The sequence below is a fragment of the Hemitrygon akajei genome, chromosome 3 (assembly GCF_048418815.1).
Source record: "Hemitrygon akajei chromosome 3, sHemAka1.3, whole genome shotgun sequence".
NCBI lineage: Eukaryota > Metazoa > Chordata > Chondrichthyes > Myliobatiformes > Dasyatidae > Hemitrygon > Hemitrygon akajei.
Genome location: NC_133126.1, coordinates 103,022,500 through 103,044,918, shown reverse-complemented (window position 1 = coordinate 103,044,918; position 22,419 = coordinate 103,022,500). Strand labels below are relative to the sequence as shown.

Below are 22,419 nucleotides of genomic sequence, written 5' to 3'. Positions count from 1 at the left end.
CTCAGAAAACTTGATGGTCTGAGGATGGATAAATCTCCTGGACCTGATGTAATGCGCCCGCGGGTTCTGAATGAAGTAGCTGGAGAGATTACGGAGGCATTAACATGATCTTTCAAGAAACGATAGACTCTGGCATTGTACCGGATGACTGGAAAATTGCAAATGTTACTCCGCTATTTAAGAAGGGTGGGAGGTAGCAGAAAGGAAACAATAGACTTGTAGGCCTGACATCAGTGGTTGGGAAGTTGTTGGAATTGATTGTTAGGGATGAGATTATGGAGTACTTGGAGGCACATGACAAGATAGGCCAAAGCCAGTATGGTTTCCTGAAAGGAAAATCCTGCCTGACTAGCCCACTGAAATTCTTGAGGAAATTACAAGCAGGGTAGACAAAAGAGATGCAGTAGATGTGGTGTACTTGGATTTTCAGGCCTTTGACAGGTACCACACATGAGGCTGCTTAGCAAGATAAGAACCCATGGAATTACAAGGGAGTTAATAGCATGGGTGGAGCATTGGCTGATAGGCAGAAAACAGAGAGTGGGAATAAAGGGATCCTATTCTGGCTGGCTGCCAGTTACCAATGGAGTTCCACAGGGGTTGGTGTTGGGACTGCTGCTTTTTACGATGTATGTCAATGATTTGGAATGAGATTAATGGATTTTTGGCTAAATTTGCCAATGTTACAAAGGTAGGTGGAGGAGCAGGTAGTGTTGAGGAAACAGCGAGCCTGCAGAGAGACTTAGATAGTTTAGGGGAATGGGCAAAGAAGTGGCAAATGAAATACAATGTTGTAAAGTGTATGGTCATGCACTTAGGGGGAAAAATAATCGGGCAGACTATTATTTAGATGGGGAGAGAATTCAAAATGTAGAAATGCAAAGGGACTTGGGAGCCCTTGTGCAAGGTACCCTAAATGTTAACCTCCAGGTTGAGTCGGTTATGAAGAAGGTGAATGAAGTGTTGGCCTTCATTTCTAGAGGTATAGAATATAAGAGGATGGATGTGATGTTGATGGCCTGTTTCCGTGCTGTAATTGTTATATGGTTATATAACAATTACTGCACGGAAACTTGCCATCTCGGCCCTTCTAGTCAGTGCCGAATGCTTACTCTCACTTAGTCCCACTGACCTGCACTCAGCCTATAACCCGCCATTCCTTTCCTGTCCATATACCTATCCAATTTTGCTTTAAATGACAATACCGAACCTGCCTCTACCACTTCTACTGGAAGCTCATTCCACACAGCTACCACTCTCTGAGTAAAGAAATTCCCCCTCGTGTTACCCTTAAACTTTTGCCCCCTAACTCTCAACTCATGTCCTCTTGTTTGAATCTCCCCTACTCTCAATGGAAAAAGCCTATCGACGTCAACTCTATCTATCCCCCTCATAATTTTAAATACCTCTATCAAGTCCCCCCTCAACCTTCTACGCTCCAAAGAATAAAGACCTAACTTGTTCAATCTTTCCCTGTAACTTAGGTACTGAGACCCAGGTAACATGCTAGTAAATCTTCTCTGTACTCTCACTATTTTGTTGACAAAATGATATGGTTATATAATTACATATTTGCCTCCAACCACTCTGGCAAGGGAGAGCTAGTCTTTGTAGATGGAACACAGGAGTTTTTATACTAACAAAACAGAAAGGACAACTCATTGTGCACCAAGTCAGCTATAGAAATTTATCCTCTGAGCTGCATTTATTTAGATCCTTAATTTTTAAATTGTTGTAAAATCACTTACTGTAAATACACCCATTCCCATCAGATTCACACAACTTCCAGCCCTACAGGGCTTAGTTCCGGGCTACAATGTGCTGACACACATCCCTCACTCTACATGAAGTCACTGAACCCACAACACTCTGAACCTAACATACACACATGATAAACAGAGAAGGCAGGGTGCACATCACAGACAAGAGAAAATCTGAGCAACACACAATAAATGCTGGATGGACTCAGCAGGGCTGGCAGCATCTATGGAAGAGCAGTCAGCGTTTTTCCATAGATGCTGCCTGGCCTGCTGAGTTCGCCCAGCATTTTCTGTGTGTTGCCCATGTCACAGAGCTCAATTCTCATCATTCCTTGATATCTTGCCCACATATCAAAATTGATAATTTTTGGCTTAATATCTTCAAAAAAAAACACAACTTTACCGAAAACAAATGTGGGGGGGGGTGGAGGAACCACAAGGTGAGAACCTCCCACTTCCAAAATCAAAGCATATTCTCTGCCAAGATCTCGATAAATATATTGAAAGCATTATGCAGTAAGCATCACATGGTGCTACAGATCCCATCTCTACTTGGCCTCCAGAGTAGACCAGGAAATCTCAGCAACAAGGCTCAGCTGTAGTCAGCTCTCTCGTGCAGAGTGCCGCCAGCTGCTCCATAACACACACACAAACCACACTTCATCCCAGCCATTGAAAACGTCAGGGCAGATTCAAAGTTTTGTTCGCAGTTTGATGTTGAATTATCAAGCAACAAAAAAAAATAAGACAACTCAACACAAGAGGAGCAAACAGTAGGTAAAATAACCAACTTCGGTATTAAGGAATCAGCGAGGATTCCATGGTCAACTCATTGAACTATGAGAAATTTCTCCAAGTGTTGCATTCAAAAACTCCATGGATGAACACTCAGATGGCACAGACACTTCAGAACTACATATCTGTGCAGCTACTCATCGATACTCCCATCATTTCACATTCTCACAAGTTCATCCTTCACCAAGTTAAGTGGGCAGTAGATCCAGACCAGCTGTGTGAACTCCGATCTGTTGTAAGGTGATGGAAACTGTCAACTCAGAATGACGCAAATAAATCATGGAAAGATCATTGTGGAGTTTTAAACTGCATCCCAATTTGGGACGTTGAATGCCTCATGGGTCCAGGTGGCTATTCTCCTCAGCGTGTTGGCAGAGGTGCTTGGGAAATTCCTGGGGAAAATCAGAAAATTCACCTCAGCACTGATGAATAAAATAGTGAACTACGACACTTCTGCAGAAGTGCTCACGCTACCTTTGCCTGTGATTTCTTTGGGTAACAGAATACAGGCTGTCTCACAATCAACAAATAATATGGAGTTCCTTGGGGCAGCACAGTAGCGTAGTGGTTAGCACAACACCATACAGTAGAGGTGAGCCGGTTCAATTCCCACCCAGTCCCTATAAGGAGGTTGTACGTGCTCCCCAAGACTGCATGGTTTTCCTCCCATGGTCCACAGATGTACTGCTTGGCAGGTTAATTGGTCATTGTAAATTGTCCCATGATTAGGCTAGCATTAAATCAGGGGATTGCCGGGAGGCATGGCTCAAAGGGCTGGAAGGGCCTATTCCGTGCTATCTCACATTTAATTTATTTGCTTATTATTTTTACCCAGCCACCCCTTGCAGCCTCACTAAACACAATCCCTAGACCCCTTACCACTGCCTGCTGCCCCACATGGCCACTGATTTACCCCCAGCCCGAAACTCACCGACACCTCACCCAGAGAACAAAATGTGACACATCCTTTTCCCTACACCCATTTCACAATCCCCCTCTCTCACCTGTTTGGACCCATTCCTTAAAGTGAAGAAAGCATCACAGTTACGCCAGCGACACTTCAGGGTGTGGACAGAGTTGTTGTTGTGCTCAGTCAGTAGGTGATGCTTCAGGTGCTGTAAGACTCCAAAGATCAAACTGCAGCCCGTCCACTGCAGGAGAACAGAAACAGAGTTAAGAGCAAGTGGGATGGAGGGACACAGGGTGTACCAGCAGACACACCCTCCAAACATGCAACACCTAACTCTGATCTCCTGGCATACACATAATTCTAAAATATCTGACTTAGGTGCTGACTCTCTTGGGGCTCTAGCGGTCTGAGAAAACAAAACAAAACAGCCAGATGCAGCAGAGCTTGCTGAGGAAGGATGAACACAAAGTGTGTCTCTATTCACTTACCCAACAACGATAGTTCTGCATCAGGTTCAACCGTACTGCCTGTATGCTCCCATCATAACAGCCCGTGTAGATCTACAGGCAAAGAACAGAAATTCTCAAAAACAATCTGAACCTGTTGTCAGTCTAGAAAAAAATACCATTTACAGAATTATACAGCACAGAAACAGGCCTTTCAGCCTACAGTTCTATGCTGACCATCAAGTACTGATCTATATAAAATCACATTTATCAGCACTTGGTTGATAGCCTACTATACCGTGGCAAATTTCAGCAGGTTTAGGGAACCTTGATTTCCGAAAGACATTGAGGCTCTGGTTAAAAAGAAGTCAGTACATAGCAAGTAAAGGCAGCAAAGAACAAATGAGCTACTTCAATGATGAGATCTTAAATACCATAAATTTCAGTGTATAAGCCGGCCTGGAGTATGAAACGATCCTCCATTTTCAAGGTTAAAAAAGTGACTTTTTCATGTTACCTTTGTATAAGCCGACCCCTTTTGTAGAGGTTTTTGATTTAACCAGAAAAGATCACAAGATCTCACATGCTGGTACTCAGCTTTGCCGGATCCGGAACCTGGAAATTTTGTGAACCAGTACCTGCTAAGAAAATAAGCCTACACGTTGTAGAGCATTATAAGCGAATTCTTAATAAATAAATCAGGGAGGGAAGTTTTGGATTAGGTTCCCAATGGAAAAGAATCCTCTGAAATGTAACCCCCGTGAAACCATTTAGAACCCATCGTAGTCTCGTTAAAACATAACACGGGGTGGCGGGATCAGTATGTGTACTCAGTATTGAGTTTGCAACCACTACGTACAAAAGATTTTTAAAAAATGCGATATGATGCTGGCTTCAAGCTGCAGGTTGTTGATTAAACGAGAAACAAGTGAGAGAGTGGAGAAAGGCAGAGGACATGCTGAGGGAAATGCCAAAGATGAAATGCGCAAACCGTGGGAAAACATACCAGTGGCCAGAACTCGAAGAAAAAGTTTTAGAGTGGGTGAATCACCAGCGATCGTCCGGATACATTGTTACCAGAGAAATGAATCGAGTTTAAGCATTGAAAGGGGCCGAAAAACACCGTGAGGTCAGTGAAAATTTCAAAGCTACGCGAAGTTGGTGCACCCAATTTATGAATAGACGTGATCTTGTGTTGAGACAAAAAACAAAGATTGCTCAGAAAATTCCTGCAGGGTGTTGTTTACGTTCAAGAACACTGCTGGATGGACGAAGCGGGTTGCTTGAAGTAAGTTAAAGAGGTGTGGCGACGACATCCCGAAGGTTTCAGGAAGTAAAAGTCACTACTTGTCTGGGACATGTTCAAAGCGCACTTGTCAGGTGAGCCAAAAGCAGCGTTGAAAGCTGAAAATACAGACATTGCTGTCATCCTCGGTGGTTAATGTCCATGCTCCAGCCACTAGATGTGTTTAAACAAATCATTCAAAGAATTCATGCGTCAACAGTGGAACAAATTTGACTCAAAACAGCCAATAAATATGACCTGTCTTCCGTGTATTTGTTTTTCCAAAGTTGGCACCCTCTGTATAAGCTGACCCCCTTATTTTAGGACCAAAATTTAGGACCAAATTCTCGGCTTATACACCGGAATTTACAATAGATGTTTTGTATCTGAAAATTATGAGGGGTATAGAAATGGTATATGCAAGCAGGCTTTTTCCACTGAGGTTGGGTAGGAGTCAACAGGTTGTGAGCGTGTGGAACAAGCTGCCAGTACAGCTGGTACATAAGCTTGATTTCAACATTTTAGAGAAGTTTGGAAGGTACATGGATGGCAGGGGTATGAAGAGCAGTGGTCTGGGTGCAGGTCGATGGGACTAGGCAGTTTAAATGCTTTGGCACAGACTAGATGGGCTGGAGAGCTTTTTCTGTGCTGTACTTCTGCATGATTCTATGACTAACACATTCAGCACCAATCCCTGCAGCACATTATTAGTTATAGTTGTCCAGTCAGAGGGGATCATGTACTACCACTCTCTGACTTATCTTGCAAAGCCAAAGGTGAATCCAATTTATTACCTCACTGTAGATATCTAGTCACTGAACCTTCTTGACCAACCTCCCAAGTGGGACCTTGTCAAAGACCTTGCTAAATTCTGTGTGGACAACATCTACTGCCTTTCCTTCACCAGGTTTCCTGGCAACTTCCTTAAAAAACTCTAAGATTGGTAAGACATGACATAACATATCTCCTCTTCTCTAATCCATATACAGCCCATGATTTCACTGCTGTTTGCCTCAGTTCTCTGGGCTGTTTCTATCTCCCAAGTAAATACAGATGCAAAACATCTATTTAAGATTTCGTCATCGAAGTGCCTTATTTGTTCTTTGCTGCCCCTCATACCTCTATCAAATCTCCACTCAATCTTGTATGCTCCAAGGAATAAAGTCCTAACCTATCCAATCTTTCCTTATAACTCAGGTTCTCCAGTCCTGGCAACATCCTTATAAAATTTCTCTGTACTCTTTCAGCCTTGTTTACATTTTCCTGTGGGCAGGTGAACAAAACTGCACACAATACTCCAAATTAGGCCTCACCAATGTGTTATACAACTTCAACATAACATCCCATCTCCTGCACTCAATACTTTGATTTATGAAGGCCAATGGACCAAAAGCTTTCTTTACGACCATATCTACTCGTGATGCCACTTTCAATGAATTATGAACCTGTACTTCTGGATCCCTTTCTTCTACAGCACTCCTACCATTCACTGTGTGAGACCTCCCCTGGTTGGTCCTATTGAAGTGCAACGCCTTGCACTTGTCTGCATTAAATTCCATCTGCCATTTTTCAGCCCATTTTTCCAGCTGGTCCAGGATCCTGCTGCAAACTCTGCTAGTCTTCCTCATTGTCCAATACCCCTCAATCTTGGTGTCATCCACAAATTTTCTGATCCAGTTAATCACGTTGTCATCTAGATCATTGATATGGATGACAAACAACAAAAGACCCAGCACCAATTCCTGCGACACTCCACTAATCACAGGTCTCCAGTCAGAGAGGCAACCATCTACTACCACTCTCTGGCTTCTCCTGCAAAGACAATGTCTAATCCAATTTACTACTTCATCTTGAATGCTGAGCTATATGTAAGTGCCTGGCAGTTACCCACATTTACTGACCAGCCTCCCACATGAAACACTGTCAAACGTCTTAATAAAGTCCATGTAGATAACATCCACTGCCTTGCCTGCATTAACTTTCCTGGTAACTTCTTCAAAAAAAAACTCAGCAACTGGTTAGACATCACCTGCTATGTACATGGACATGCTTGCTATCCCTAATCAGTCCGCGTCTATCCAAATATTCAAATATCCAGTCCTACAGAATACTTTCCAATAACTTTCCCACAACTGATGTCAGACTCACCAGACTATGATTTCCTGGTTTATCTTTAGAGCTTTTTTAAAAACAGCAGAACAACATTGGCTATCCTCCAGTCCTTTGGTACTTCCACTGTTGCTAAGAATGATTTAAATATTCTTCTAGGGCCCCTGCAATTTCTGCACTTGCTTCCCACAGGGTCCAAGGGCACATCCTGTCAGACCTTGTGGATTTATCCACCTTAATTTGCCTAAAGACAGCAAACACCTTCTCCTCTTTAATCTGTATGTGGCAATGACCTCACTGCTGCTTTGCCCCACTTCTATACACTATATCCATCTCCCAAATAAATACAAATGCAAAAACACCCACCTCTTTTGATTCCACGCACAGATTACTATTTTGATCCTCCAGAGGACAAATTCTGCCCCTTGCAATCCTTTTACTCTAACATATCCATAGAATCTCTTAGGATTCTCCTTCACCTTGTCTGCTAGGGCAACCTCATGCCTTCTTTTAGCTCTCCTGATTTATTTCTTGTGTTCTCTTGCATTTCTTACACTCCACAATACCTCATTTGTTCCTATCCTGCTATGCATCTTCTTAACCAGTACCTCAATCTCTTTTCAAAACCAAGGTTCCCTAAACATGTTCTCATTACCTTTTATTCTGCCAGGCACTTACAAGCTTTGTACTCTCAAAACTTCATTTTTGAAGGCCTCCTACTTACCAACTACACCTGTGACAGAAAACAGCCTGTCCCAATTCACTTGCCAGATCTTTTCTGATACCATCAAAATAGTTGTTTGTCATCTATATAAACAGTGTGGATAATAATATGGTAAACTGGATCAGCAAATTTGTGGGTGATACCAAGACTGGGGATGTAGTGGACAGTGAGGAAGGCTATTAAAGCTTGCAGCAGGATCTGGATCAGCTGAAGAGGAGAACTGAAAATGGCAGATCAAACATAATGCAGACAAGTTGAGAGGACTTGGGAGTTGGGAGGTGTTGCAATTTGGGAGGACAAACCAGGGAAAACAAATTTACATGGTGAGTGGTAAGGCACTGAGGAGTGTGGTAGTACAGGGGGATCTGAGAATACAGAGCAATAATTCCTTGAAAGTGGTGTCACAGGAGAAAGGATCATAAAGAAAGTATCAAAGTACTAAATACAAGAGATGGAATGTTATGTTGAAGTTGTACACGATGTTGATGAGGCCTAATTTGGATTATTATGTCCAGTTCTGGTCATCTCCTTACAGGAAATATATCAATAAGATTGAGTGCACAGAGAAAATTTACAAACATATTTCTGGGACTTGAGGACCTGAGTTAGAGTGAAAAGTTGAATAGGTTACACTTTATTTCCTGAGGTGTGGGAATGAGAGGAGATTTGATACAAGTATATAAAATTGAAGGATACAGGTAGGATAAATGCAAGCAGGCCTTTTCTGCTGAGGTTGGGTGAAACTAGAACATGGGTTAAGGATGAAAGATAAAATGTTTAAGGGGAGATGAGGGGGAGCGGGATTGTGGAGAGAACTGCCTGTGAAAGTAGTGGATGCTGGTTCAGTTTCAACATTTAAGAGAAATTTGGATAAGTTCGATACAGGAGGGCTATGGCCCAGGTGCACATTGATGGGATTAGGTAGAATAATAGTTCAGCACAAACTAGATGGGTTGAAGGTCTTACTTTTGTGCTGTAGTTTTCTAATTCAAATGACTATATGATTTTAATTCAAATGCTCATTCAGATGCTTCCTAAATGTTGTGAGGGTTTATCCCTTAAGCAGTACATTCCAGATTCCAACCACCCTGTGGGTAAAAAAAAATTCTTCATTAGATCCTACCAACTGCTTACCCTCAAAGCCATGTCATGTTTTAGATAGCTGTGTAGTATAAAATTTGCCCTATTTATGTCCCCAAGAACTTTGTTTACTCCCCATAACAAGTACAAGTCAATGCTGTCCCTCCAAACTCGTACATCCTTGAGGTGCTTGATAAATGAAATGCAGCAAATATGATACCATTATTCAAGGACAGTAGGGATAAAATTGATGGTCAACATGGTTCTGTTAAGTGGGAGAGAGATCAGTTTTGAACAATCTGAATTTTTAAGAGATAAAAAGTGCTTTGATGAGGGCACTGTAGTTGACGTAGTCTACGTTGACTTCTATAAGGCCTTTAATAAGGTCCCACAAAGGAGACTGATCCATGGGACCGAGGATCACTTGGTGCATTGAATCTAAAATCGGTAATAAGAGACAGAGGGTGATGGTAGAGGGTTGCTTTTGTGATTAGAAGCTGTGATCACAGAGACTGGTGTCAAGACCTGCACTATTTGCTGTATGTAGAATTTGAATATGAGTGTACAAGGTATGCTTAGGAAATTTGCAGATGACCTAAGAATTGGTGAGATTGATAGGAAGGATTACTGAGGATAGCTTCCAACTTACAAGAAGGTATTGGTATAATAGGCAAAGCTGACAGCAGATGGAATTTAATCCGGAAAGTGAGTTAATGCATCTTGAAAGAATATATGCAGTGAATGCTGATCCCCAGCGAGTTAGTACATCTGGATGAGCACTTGAATTACCAAAGCACAGAAGATCAAGTACTAAAAAATGGGATCAGCACAGAGATAGTGGGCTAAGGGGCCTGTAGTGTGCCGTGCAACTATGATCCACTCACCATGCTCTTGTGTATGACCATACACATCACCATGTCCTTGTGTCCCCCATACACTTGCAAGCGATCGTGGGACTAGACAACAGAAGAAACAAAAATTAAATTCTTTTAGACTTCCTGCTTCTCAGGCTCCTCAATTTCCAAACAGATCAAAAGACCAGCACCAGTCCCAGGATCACAAGTGCTGCAGAGCCAAGGGTACCCTGATAACTACAGGCAGCAAGATGCACATTCCAAGAGATATCTTGAAAGTAAACTGGGAATGTTTGTGGAGGAATTTCAACATCTATGACAACAAATGAAACCAAGCATATCACAGTAGAAAAGCAGCCAATCTGCTGTGCTGGTAGAACAAGGAGAGATGAGGGGATAATGGTCTATAGGACTAAAGGAGGCTAGGATTAACACAACATTACTCAAGACTACTTTCCCCTCTGCATATCCACAAGGCCAAACAGCAAATCGCATTATCAGTAATAAACCTGAAAGAACCTCTCACAAGTGGTAAACAATATCACGGGGAAGAATTGCAGACTCCAATCACTGCAAGGAGAACCGTGAGCTCGTCACCATCCTGTGCCATACTGTGATCTGGAGACAGGCTGAGGTCCATGATTGACCACGTCTCACACACACAACCATCCAGTGGAGAAGACTGTTTTGGACCTGCAGACACCATTATCCTTACCTGCAGCTCGTAGACACGCACCAACTTGTCCAAACAGGCAGTCACCATCACCTTGCCCAGGATGCTGACCACTGTAACAGCATGACTGTGACCTTTGTAGACCCGCACTAACTCTCCAGTCTGCAGAGAAAGAGCAAGAACGATTCACTTCATACCTGAACACACTTCATCCACTAAAAATATGGTTAATGCCCAAGTTCAATCAGCTCCAGTCACTAAAACTAACACCAGTCTTGAAGCGAGTGAACAAAGGGAAGCTACATGTGTGAGGGATCATGGTGGGAAAACCACCGCATATCTGCCTCCAACAGAACACAACTGTTCCCATTATCCTATGGTTCTTAAATTCTTCCCCTGTGACACTGTACCAGTATCCACTTTATCATCTCTCTTCATTCAATGTTGCACAGTACTCTCCTTTTATGCCCCTCTCTCCCTGTTTACATGTTACAGCTTCATGGATGAAAAAGCTGTTGCTTTAACTGAGCAGTAACTCCCACACCCTGAGTGTTGACTGCCTGGAGAGCGGTGAAAGGCATATATTTCACAACCCTAAAACCAGTCACCAGACAGACCAAGTAACTCCAACTACACACAGCTTCTCTTCCTCCAATTCTTGACCACTGGCTGCATTTCAGTTTTGTAATTTCCAGTTAATTTGTTTTGTTTTGTTCATTTTATTTAGTGAGACAGCGCAGAATAGGCCCTTCTGCCCTATGAGCCATACTATCCAACAACCCCCAATTTAACCCTAGCCTAACTCAGGACAATTTACAATGATCAATTAACTTACTAAATGGTAGGTCTTTGGCCTGTGGGAGATAACTGGAACATCCGGAGAAAATCCCTGCATTCCATGGGAAGGACGTACAGTATCCTTACAGATGACATCAGAATTGAACTCCAAAGGCTCGAGCTGTAAGAACATCATGCTAGCCACTATGCTGCCATGATGCCCCAAAGCATGGAATAATTTCCAACAAATAGCTTGTTCTCACTAATTTTGAGGAAGTATTTAAACTGAGCAGTTCACCACCTTAAAGTGAAGTGGCCCTTGTCTTTAACTCATTGCCAGCAGTTGCAGTATTCATAATCTAGTTAGACATTTTCCAGTTCATTTGCATTCATCTTCTCGCTTGGCAGAGAACAGTTCAGGAAAATTGTGTTCCACGCATACTTACATGGATGTTGTGAGCATGTACAGACTGGTCACTGGATCCACTGAAAACCAAGTCGTTTATCACCTGGATACACACAATAAATGTCAGGACCTCTCTCCTCACTACCAGCGTACCTCCCACACCACTAGACCCCAACATCCCCACTGCATTGTCATTCAAACTCAACTCTCACTCTCTGTACTCATCCTACCAGTCTCCCCCATGAATCTTCAAAGCCCTGAACCTGCTCCACAGCCTCACATGTCACCACACACACACACACACACACACACACACACACACACACACACACACACACACACACACACACACACACACACACACACACACACACACACACACACAAAGCATACATGCTTTCAACCCATGCAGCCATACACACACACACCGATACACACTGTCCTACACATATACAACCTACACCACTCTGTAACCTCTCTTGGACACCCCCAGCCATACCTTCATGCACAAGACTGTCTTTGTGTGTCCTTCCAGGGTTCTGAGCAGTAATCCGTTCCTGGCATCACGAACACTGATGGTGCAGTCATACGAGCCAACCAGCAGCAGCCTGCGAGCTCCCTCCTGAGCTGTGGCCAGACAACTGACTGCCCGCGGACCATGACATTCAAACATATCCAGTTGCTTGTTGGTCTGAGAACAGTGGAGTATAACACAAGACTCAGTTCTGCTGAGGATATTGCCAGGACTAAACAGCTTGAGTATTAGGGAGAGGAAGGCCAGGCTGGGTCTTTATTTCTTGGAACATGAGAGATTAGGGGTCAACCTAATAGAAGTGTTTAAAATTATGAGAGGCACAGATAAATAGGATAGCAAGTCTTTACCTGAGTTCAAAACTACAGGGCATACTCTTAGGATAAGGGTAAGATTTAAAAGGGGCCTGAAGGGCAACTTTTTCCACAGAGGTTGGTGAATTTCTGGAGGGAGCTGCCAGAGGAACTGGCTGAGATGGTATCAAAGCAGCACTGGGATATGTACATGGAGGAGTGGGGCTGAGGTACATGAGCCAAATGCAGAAAATTGCGACAAAATGGGTTATCACCACAATTGGCATAGACTTATTCAGCCAAAGGGTTAGCATCTGTGGTGCATTGTTCTATTATTCTATCTGTACCAACTAGTCACAGAATTCTCCAGCTGGGCACACCACTGTTTCCATCAAATCCACGCTGTCAGTTCCCCCAAACTATGAAACCTAACTGGGACCACAGGACAGTAACACATAGGAACAGAATTAGGCCATTCAGCCCATCGAGTCTGCTCATGGATGGTCCCGGATCCCACTCAACCCCATACACCTGCCTTCTTGCCGTATCTATGAAGTCCTGACCTATCAGGAAACTATCAACTTCCGCTATAAATATACCCAAGGACTTGGCCTCCAACACAGTCTGTAGCAGAGCATTCCACAAATTTACTACTCTGGCTAAAAAAATTCCTCCTTACCTCTTTTAAAGGGTCACCCCTCAATTTTGAGGCTGTGCCCTCTAGTTCTGGATACCCTCACCATAGGAAACATCCTCTCCACATCCACCCTATCTAGTCCTTTCAACGTTTGGCAGGATTCAATGAGATCCCCATGCATTCTTCTAAATTCCAGTGAGAACAGACCCAAAGCTGCCAAACACTCCTAATATGTTAACCCCTTAATTCCTAGAATCATCCTTGTGAACTTCTTCTGGACTCTATTCAATGCCAGCATATCCTTCCTGACACGAGGCCCAAAACTGTTGACAATACTCAAAGTGCAGCCTGACTATAAAGGCTTAGCATTATCTCCTTGCTTTGATGTTCTATTCCCCTTGAAATAAATGCCAACATTGCATTTACCTTCCTTACCACAGAAACCACCTGTAAATTAACCTTCCGGGAGTCTTGCACGAGGACTCCTAACTCTCTGCATCTCTGATGTTTGAACCTTCTCCACATTTAGATAGTAGTCTGTGCTATTGTTCATTTTACAAAATTGCATTATCATACATTTCCCAACACTGCACTCCATCTGCCACTTCTTTGCCCATTCTTCTAATTTGTTCGAGTCCTGCTGCAATTGCATTGCTTCCTCAGCACCACCTACCCCTCTTCCCATCTTCGTATCATCCATAAACTTTACCTTAGAGCCATCAATTCCATTATCCAAATCATTGACAAACAATATGAAAAGTAGCAGTCCCAATACTGAACCCTGAGGAACACCACTAATCACCGGCAGCCAACCAGAAAAGGCCCCTTTTATTCCCACTCGTTGCCTCCTCCCAGTCGGCCATTCTTCTATCCATGCCAGTATATTTCTTGTAACACCATAAGATTCTATCTTATTAAGCAGCCGCACATGTGGCATTTTATCAAATCCCTTCTGAAAATTCAAGTAAATGACATCCACTGCCTCTCCTTTGTCCATCCACCCTTCCAACCTGCTTGTTACTTCTCGAAGAACTCCAATTGATTTGTCAGGCAAGATTTCCCTTCACAGAAACCATACTGACCGATTTATTTTATCATTACTCTCCGAGTTCTCTTGAAACCTCATCGTTAATAATGGACCACAACATGTTCCCAACCACTGAGGTTAGGCTAATTGGCCTGTAATTTCTTTTGTCTTCCTCTCTTCTTAAAGAAGAGAGTGATATTTGAAATCTTCCAGTCCTCCGGGACCATGCTAGAATCAAGTGATTCCTGAAAGATCATGACCAATGCATCCATTATCTCTACAGCAACCTCTCTCAGGACTCTGGGATGAAGTCCATCTGGTTCAGGTGACTTATTCACCTTAAGACCTTTGAGTTCATCTAGCACTTTTTCCTTTGTAACAGCAACGGCACTCACTCCTGCTGTGGATGTGGAAAAGAGCTTGAGGTATCAGTGAGAAAGGCAGAATATAATTTCAATTGTGTGTTGGGAGGAAGGAAGACAATTCAATGAGAGAAGACGCAGCTGTACAATCATTCAGTAGTAAAATGGAGAAGACATGAAAATGACAACTAACACTTAAGAGTCATAGAGTTATACAGCACAGGAAAGTTTTAACCAGGGGTCCTCTGCCTTTTATATGTCAAGGCCCAATACCATTAAACAAGGAGTCTGTGAACCCCAGGCTGGGAGCCCCTGCATTGCATGCAGGCAAATGGGACAAGCTTGTAAGTGCTCTATTCCAGAGAGGGCCAGTGCACCAGTAAAATGTGGTGCTGTACTGGGGTGTCTGTGAGTGCCGGGGGGGGCCCATGGCTCTGAAAGCCGCTCACACAGGAACTGAGGTTGGAGTAAAGTGGTATGGGGCGAGGGGCTTTTCTTAAGGGCAAGGCAGTAGAGGAGAGGTGGTGGGCCACTGGCAAAATGTAGGATGGGGAGGGTGCTCTGCGTTCTCAGGGTGATGCAAAACTGATCTTAACATGAATGTAGCAGTGGAGATTCCTGAGAATTGTGAGAGAATGAGGTGAATGGGAAGGATTCTGGGTGTGTCTAGAGCTCGGCATGGATCGGAAGCAGATCCTGGTCTCAGCATCATGGGCAAGGATGGGAGAACTCTCTAACAACCGCATACGTGTTGGGTATGTGATGCCCCTTCTGAGGAGAGCTGCTCATTCCTCAGGATGGAGAAGTGTGGTTTGGAAACAATGATCCAAATCTAACCTGTCTTGCTGGGAGGGGTGGGATCGGGCACCAAAAATTTGCAGAGAGTGTGGGTAGGGGTTTTGGATTTGTGCTGATTAACTCTTCCTTCTCAACTGACCACACAAGGTGATTCCCATCAAGTGAATCTGGGTCCTGGGAAACTGAGTCAAAGTTCTGCCTCACATGAGGCTGCTAAACAAGAGCCCATAGTAAAGATACTAATGAATAGCAGATGGGCTGTCTGGTAGGAAGCAAAAAGTGGCAACAAAGGGGGCCTTTTCTGGTTGGTAACCAGTGGCTAGTGGTGTTCTGCAGGAGTCAGTGTTAGAACAGCTTTTTTTTTTTCACATTACGTGTCAGTCATCTGGATGACAAAAATGATGGTTTTATGACCAAGATTGCAGACAATATGAAGATACGTGGAGGCCAGATGATGTTAGAACCATAGAACATTACAGCACAGAAACAGGCCTTTTGGCCCTTCTTGTCTGTGCCAAACCATTTTTCTGCCTAGTCCCACTGACCTGCACCTGGGCCATATCCCTCCAAACCCTTCTCATCCATATACCTGTCCAAGTTTTTCTTAAATGTCAAAAATGAGCCCACATTCACCACTTCATCTGGCAGCTCATTCCACACTCTCACCACTCTCTGCGTGAAGAAGCCCCCCCAATGTTCCCTTTAAACTTTTCCCCCTTCACCCTTAACCCATGACCTCTGGTTTTTTTCTCCCCTGGCCTCAGTGGAAAAAGCCTGTTTGCATTCACTCTATCTATACCCATCATAATTTTATACACCTCTATCAAATCACCCCTCATTCTCCTACACTCCAGGGAATAAAGTCTTAACCTATTCAACCTTTCTCTGTAACTCAGTTTCTCAAGTACCGGCAACATCCTTGTAAACCTTCTCTGCACTCTTTCAACCTTAGGTGACCTAAACTGCACACAATACTCCAAATTCGGTCTCACCAATGTCTTATACAACCTCACCATTACATTCCAACTCTTATACTCAATACTTTGATTTATAAAGGCCAATTTACCAAAAGCTCTCTTTACAACCCTATCTACTTGTGACGCCACTTTTAGGGAAATATGTATCTGTACTCCCAGATCCCTCTGTTCTACTGCACTCCTCAGTGTCCTACCATTTACCTTGTATGTTCTGCCTTGGTTTGACCTTCCGAAGTGCAATACCTCACACTTGTCCGCATTAAACTCCATCTGCCATTTTTCAGCCCATTCCTCCAACTGGTCCAAATCCCTCTGCAAGCTTTGAAAACCTTCCTCACTGTCCACTACACCTCCAATCTTTGTATCATCAGCAAATTTGCTGATCCAATTTGCCACATTATCATCCAGATCATTGATATAGATGACAGATAACAATGGACCCAGCACTGATCCCTGTGGTACACCACTAGTCACAGGCCTCCACTCAGAGTAGCAATCCTCCACTACCACTCTCTGGCTTTTTCCATTGAGCCAATATCTAATCTAATTTACTACCTCTCCATGTATACCTAGCGACTGAATCTTCCTAACTAACTTCCCTTGTTGAGGAAGCAGGGAGTATGCAAATGACGGACAGATTGCAAAGTGGCAGCAGATGGAATGTAGGACTGTGTACAGTCATGCACTTTGGTAAAGGAATACAAGCATAGAATATTTTCTAAATGGGAAGCAAGTTCAGAAATCAGAGGTGCAAAGGGACTTGACAGCCCTCGTACAGGATTCCCTAAATGTTTACTTGTAGGTTGAGTTAATGGTGAGGAAGGCAAGTGTTTTATTAGCATTCACTTTGAGAGGACTAGAATATAAAAGCAAAGACATAATGCTAAGGCTTTATAAGGCACTGGTCAGACTACATTTGGAGTATTGGGAGCAGTTTTGGGTCCTGTAGCTAAGAAATGATGTGCTGGCATTGGAGAGGGTTCAGATGAGGTTCACAAGAATGATCCTGGGAATGGAAGTGTTAACATGTGAGGAGTGTTTGATGGTTCTGGGCCTGAACTCACTGGATTTTTAGAAGAATGGGGGGAATCTTATTGAAACCTATTGAATATTGAAAAGCCGAGACAGAGTGAATGTGGAGAGGATGTTTCCAATAGGGGGATAGTCCAGGACCAGAGGGCAGGACATCCCTTTAGAACAGAGATGAGTAGCAATTTCTTTAGCCAGAGGATGATGAATCTGTGGAATGCACTGCCACATATAGTTGTGGAGGCCAAGACATTGGGTGCACTTAAAGTGGAGGTTGATAGATTCTTCATTAGTAAGGGCATCAAAGGACATGGGGAAAAGGCAGAAAACTGGGATTGATAGGGAAAATCTATCAGCTGTGATTAAATGGTGGATTAGTTGGGCCAAAAGGTCTTCTTCCATGCTTTAAAACACTACAGCTCTAAATGCTTTTAGTTCACAATTGGCTCACCATGGTCACACTCCCTAGGAATTCACCAAGCCCCTATTCCCAAAATCCCTGTAAACACTGGGACCCCATTGCTGCACTCACTGTAAATGCAACTGTTCTCACATTAACTGGAAACTCAAAGTCACAGTAAGCACTGAGAGTCCATTCCAATGCTCCCTGGAAATTCCAGGGATCATAACCTGAGACTCCTTGTGAATACACTGGGAACCCTCCTTCCCCTCAGTTCCTCTAAACACACTGGGGTCTTGAATCCCTTGATGTCTCTAAGCTCACATGTTTCACCAGAAAAAATATACTAACTGTAATATGTACAAAAAAAGGAATTAAAAGTGTGTTTGGAAATTAATTCCAACAATCTGAAAAATATGCTAGTCTGGTAGTCTGGCACCAAATTGGCAAAGGTATCAGATGATTAGAGTTTTACTGTACCAAAGGGAATAAAACAGTGATGGTAATACAAGGGGAAACAGCAGCTAGTATCTGTAGGAACTGACCTTGACACTGAAGGTGAACACAGTTCCATTTGCTAGCCCAATGTATAAGATTCTCCATCGACTGTGCAGACTCAACACCCGGTCTGTCAATGTGAACTGGTCCAGACGAACTTTGGTCTGTTCGAATTGAAAGGAGAGTTGAAAATGGGATCTGATCATAGCAAAACCAATAGTAACAACAGCACAAGTTGTCCATGAAAGGTAAGGTAATAGACTCCCCCTCATTCTCCAGAATACAAAATGCAACGTGGAATGTGCCCCATTACAACTGGAAATGACACCGAATCTGCACCAGGAGCTGATCAATTCCTCAAGGCACTCTTTGCCACACACTGCCACTGGGCAGTGTTGGTGCTAGTGTTAACTACCAGCTGAACAGAACAGGATCAGCAAGTGTCCAAAAGCCTCCAGACAGCAGGATTTGCCAGTCTGGCAATGGCTGAGAGTTGTCTTGACACAGCATCCTGGATAACATGACTCACAGACCAACAGCTGCTGCTGCTATTCTGACACAGTGACTAGAAAAGAGTACAATCAATGCTTCGGGCCAAGAACCTTCATCAGGACTCTGATGATGTAGTCCTGATGAAGGGTCTTGGCCCGAAACATCAACTGTATTCTTTTCCGTAGATTGGAGTCCTGATGAAGGGTCCTTGGTGAAAGAGTTCACAACAGAGATGCACAGCCTGAAAATTTAAATCATAACTCTTGCACAGGTAAGTCATTATTTAACTGAATGAGGGGCTGGGTGAAGGTCAACTAATCCCTGAGTCCTGACGAAGGTTCTCGGCCCGAAACGCCGACAGTGCTTCTTCCTATAGATGCTGCCTGGCCTGCTGTGTTCCACCAGCATTTTGTGTATGTTGCTTGAACTTCCAGCATCTGCAGATTTCCTCGTGTAATCCCTGAGACTGCTGGTATTAATGAGATAGCTAATAAATCCACTAACACCTTAACAACTCACCTTTACATCATAACATCGGACGGTATGGTCACTGGATCCAGTGTACAGGCACGCTGTCTTTCCTTGCAATTGTATAATCAGTAAGCAGTTCACCTTGGTACTGTGCGGCTCAAACGTACCCACACACTGCCGACTCTGAAAAAAGTGCAAACAAATCCCCAGGTCAAAGTTGCATCTAATAAAATGTTTATTCAGAAAAACAACTAAGTTTGATTTTCATAACAGTGGAAAATCCTTAGCAACTCAAAGTTACCACTGGTCCAAGGCTCTTATACATCTCTTTAGCCGATGTTTTCAAATTTTTATACATCCACGCTATATCCATTGCCTGACGACCAAATTCAAGGAATCTAGAGGAAATGGAAACTGAAATGGTAGGTGAGGGGGTCACGTGGGGTCTTGGTATGGAGTAGACGTGTGTCCCGGGAGCTGCGCCTACCTTCTGCTTTTACCTCACCCAAATAGCAGTTAATTCTACTTTTTAAGTGCCTGAAGTGAGCTGTAACGGGTTGAATGAAATGACAAATCCAGGTAAAGGGAAGAAACAAGAAAAAGGCACAGGAGAAGATGATTCTGGCGAGAGCTCCATGAAGCTAGCGGGCCCAGGAGAAGCTAAAGCCAATGCCGCTAGGGCCCCGGTCCCAGCTACCAATGAAGAAGTCCTTGAGGCAGTAAACAAACTACAGTTTGGTAGATGGGAGACATGCAGAGCACAATGAGTCAATCATGAACTTAACAGCGGCTCTAACCGAGGTCAGGAAGCATGTTTCTTTTATGAAGGATGCCACCACCGAATCGTATGACAGACGAATCAAAGAGTTGGAGAGGCGGCTTGAAAGTTTAATATCCCAAAACACGCAGCTACAGGCTAAGGTGGATGGCCTTGAAGCTCGATCTCGCCATCAAAACATTTGCATTATCGGGATTCAGGAGGAAGCCGAAAACAATAAGCCGACGGATTTTGTAGCCATGTTGTTTCCGAAGTTGCTAGGGGAAGAACATTTCCAACAGAGCCTAGCACCTGCTAAAAATGGTAGGCCAAGAGCTATTATTGTGAGGCTACACCATTACCAGGTTAAAGAGCTGGTGCTCCGCTGCTATATGACAGACATCCGGTGTTCATTTACCCAGATTTAACCTCGGCTACCATGAGGAAACGTCAAGATTTTCAGCACATTAAGGAGAAATGCAAAGCCAGGGAAATTAGGTGTGGATTCTGGTATCCGGCGACATTTGTGGTTACAGTTAACAATAGCACCAGTACATTCAGCACTGCAGCCGTAGCAGAGGAGTTCCTGAGCCGAGAAGTTAAAGATTGGCATTCAACGTATAAACCTAAAAACAGATTAACGCTGGGTTACTGGATTCGTCGTTGATCGATAGTGGCTTAATCTGGAGACTTCGTTAAGTCCAGCGCATGAGGAACTGAAAAATAAGCTCACACTAAAATGTGGGTGAGGACTGTCTGTTATTATTTTTATATTTCATACTGTATTTGTGAAGAGGTGTTTCTCCCATGTTTAGTGAGTAATGGCTAGTTATCTTGCTACTCTGGGCCATGTGTTGGCCCGTGGATATAGCTTTGACTCTAGGTTAGGGGTATGGAAGTACTACTCCTGGTGTTTTTTTTTATTTTTGGGAGGGTTTTTTGTGTTTCTCAAGGGGTTGTTACAGCACATCTATTTGTTCGAGTTACAGTTTGTGTTATGCCACGACCATACAACATTTTTTTTTATTAAGCAGTAGATATGACATCTAATTCGCATATGCACAGCATCGGTGAAGCTAAATTTGTCAGCTGGAATGTATGGGGGATGAATAGTCCACTAAAGAGAGGGAAGGTGTATGCACATCTTCGTACACTCAAATCTGATATTTGTTTTCTCCAAGAAACGTACATTAAGAAAACAGCGGCGAAAAGTGCTTTGTCCCTCCTGGGCATCTCAGGTCTACCAATCGAATTTTAGTACTGAAACTAGAGGTGTTGCATTAAAAAACCATACCGTTTGTTCACACACAAACAATCATTGACCAGAGGGCCAGATATGAAATAGTAAGTGGAATATTAAATTCTATACCATTGACACTAGTAAATGTGTACGGGCCCAACTTTGATGATCCAATTTTTTTTCAGAACCACTTTAAGGCCATGCCTAATCTGTCTGACTCTAACATAATCGTAGGTGGAGACTTTAATTGCACCTTAAACTCCCTCCTAGATAGACAACTTCCCCAAGTTTGTTCATTTAAAAATAGTGTAACACTTAATAATCTCATGCAATCGTATAACATAGTGGATATTTGGAGGCTTCTTAATCCCACGAAGAAGGATTTTTCATATTTCTCCACAGTACATAAATCCTACTCTAGGACTGATTATTTTCTGTTAGATTCGAATTTGGTCTCGTCAGTAGTCGGTTGCACATACCCTAATATACTTATATTGGATCATACTCCTGTCTCCCTTATACTCAAACTGAACCACAAAAGAGGTGAATATAGTTGGCGTTTAAATAATGCTTTGCTAAAGGATAAGGATTTTTGCTCTTATCTTTCAGATAAGATAGGTCTATACTTTAGCACCAATGATGTGGGCGATGTTGATGATTCCACTCTTTGGGAGGCCATGAAGGTGGTTATTAGAGGTTGCATAATAGCATATGAGACAGCAGAAAAAAGATTCAAGAAAAGGTTAACTGAAATAGCTCATCAGTTGGCAAATCTGGAAGCCTCTTATAAAATAAACCAGGAAGCAGAATTACTTAATAAGATTACTGCCTTACGGTATGAGTATAATTCTATAATGTCCAAGAGTGTTGCAAAACTACTGACACAAGTCAGACAGAGGTATTTTGAGCTTGGTGAAAAGCCCCATAAGTTATTAGCCCGTCAGTTAAGACAGATTCAGGCCTCCAGGGCCATACATCGTATAAAGGTGAAAGATGGCTTTTTATTGACCGACCCGGAAAAAATTAATAAGTGTTTTGTGGAGTTCTGTGCTAATGTTTATCATTCACAAGGAGGTCCGAACGTTGA

At 43.1% G+C, this 22,419-nt stretch overlaps 1 protein-coding gene across 4 annotated transcripts in view; it reads right to left on the bottom strand.

Annotated features, from left to right (window-relative positions):
* Positions 1-1,661: 1,661 nt before the first annotated feature.
* The window catches only part of znf106a (zinc finger protein 106a), a 131,072-nt gene continuing 110,314 nt past the window's right edge, over positions 1,662-22,419 (bottom strand). For all 4 annotated transcript variants that reach the window (XM_073040529.1, XM_073040526.1, XM_073040528.1 and 1 more), the window contains 9 exons: positions 19,384-19,518; positions 18,420-18,536; positions 12,319-12,510; positions 11,860-11,922; positions 10,679-10,798; positions 9,994-10,065; positions 3,954-4,025; positions 3,560-3,706; positions 1,662-2,947 (listed from right to left, as the gene is read on the bottom strand). In XM_073040529.1, coding sequence (XP_072896630.1) covers positions 2,891-2,947; positions 3,560-3,706; positions 3,954-4,025; positions 9,994-10,065; positions 10,679-10,798; positions 11,860-11,922; positions 12,319-12,510; positions 18,420-18,536; positions 19,384-19,518 — 975 coding nt within the window. In that variant the 3' untranslated portion in view covers positions 1,662-2,890. The remainder of the gene's footprint in view (positions 2,948-3,559; positions 3,707-3,953; positions 4,026-9,993; positions 10,066-10,678; positions 10,799-11,859; positions 11,923-12,318; positions 12,511-18,419; positions 18,537-19,383; positions 19,519-22,419) is intronic.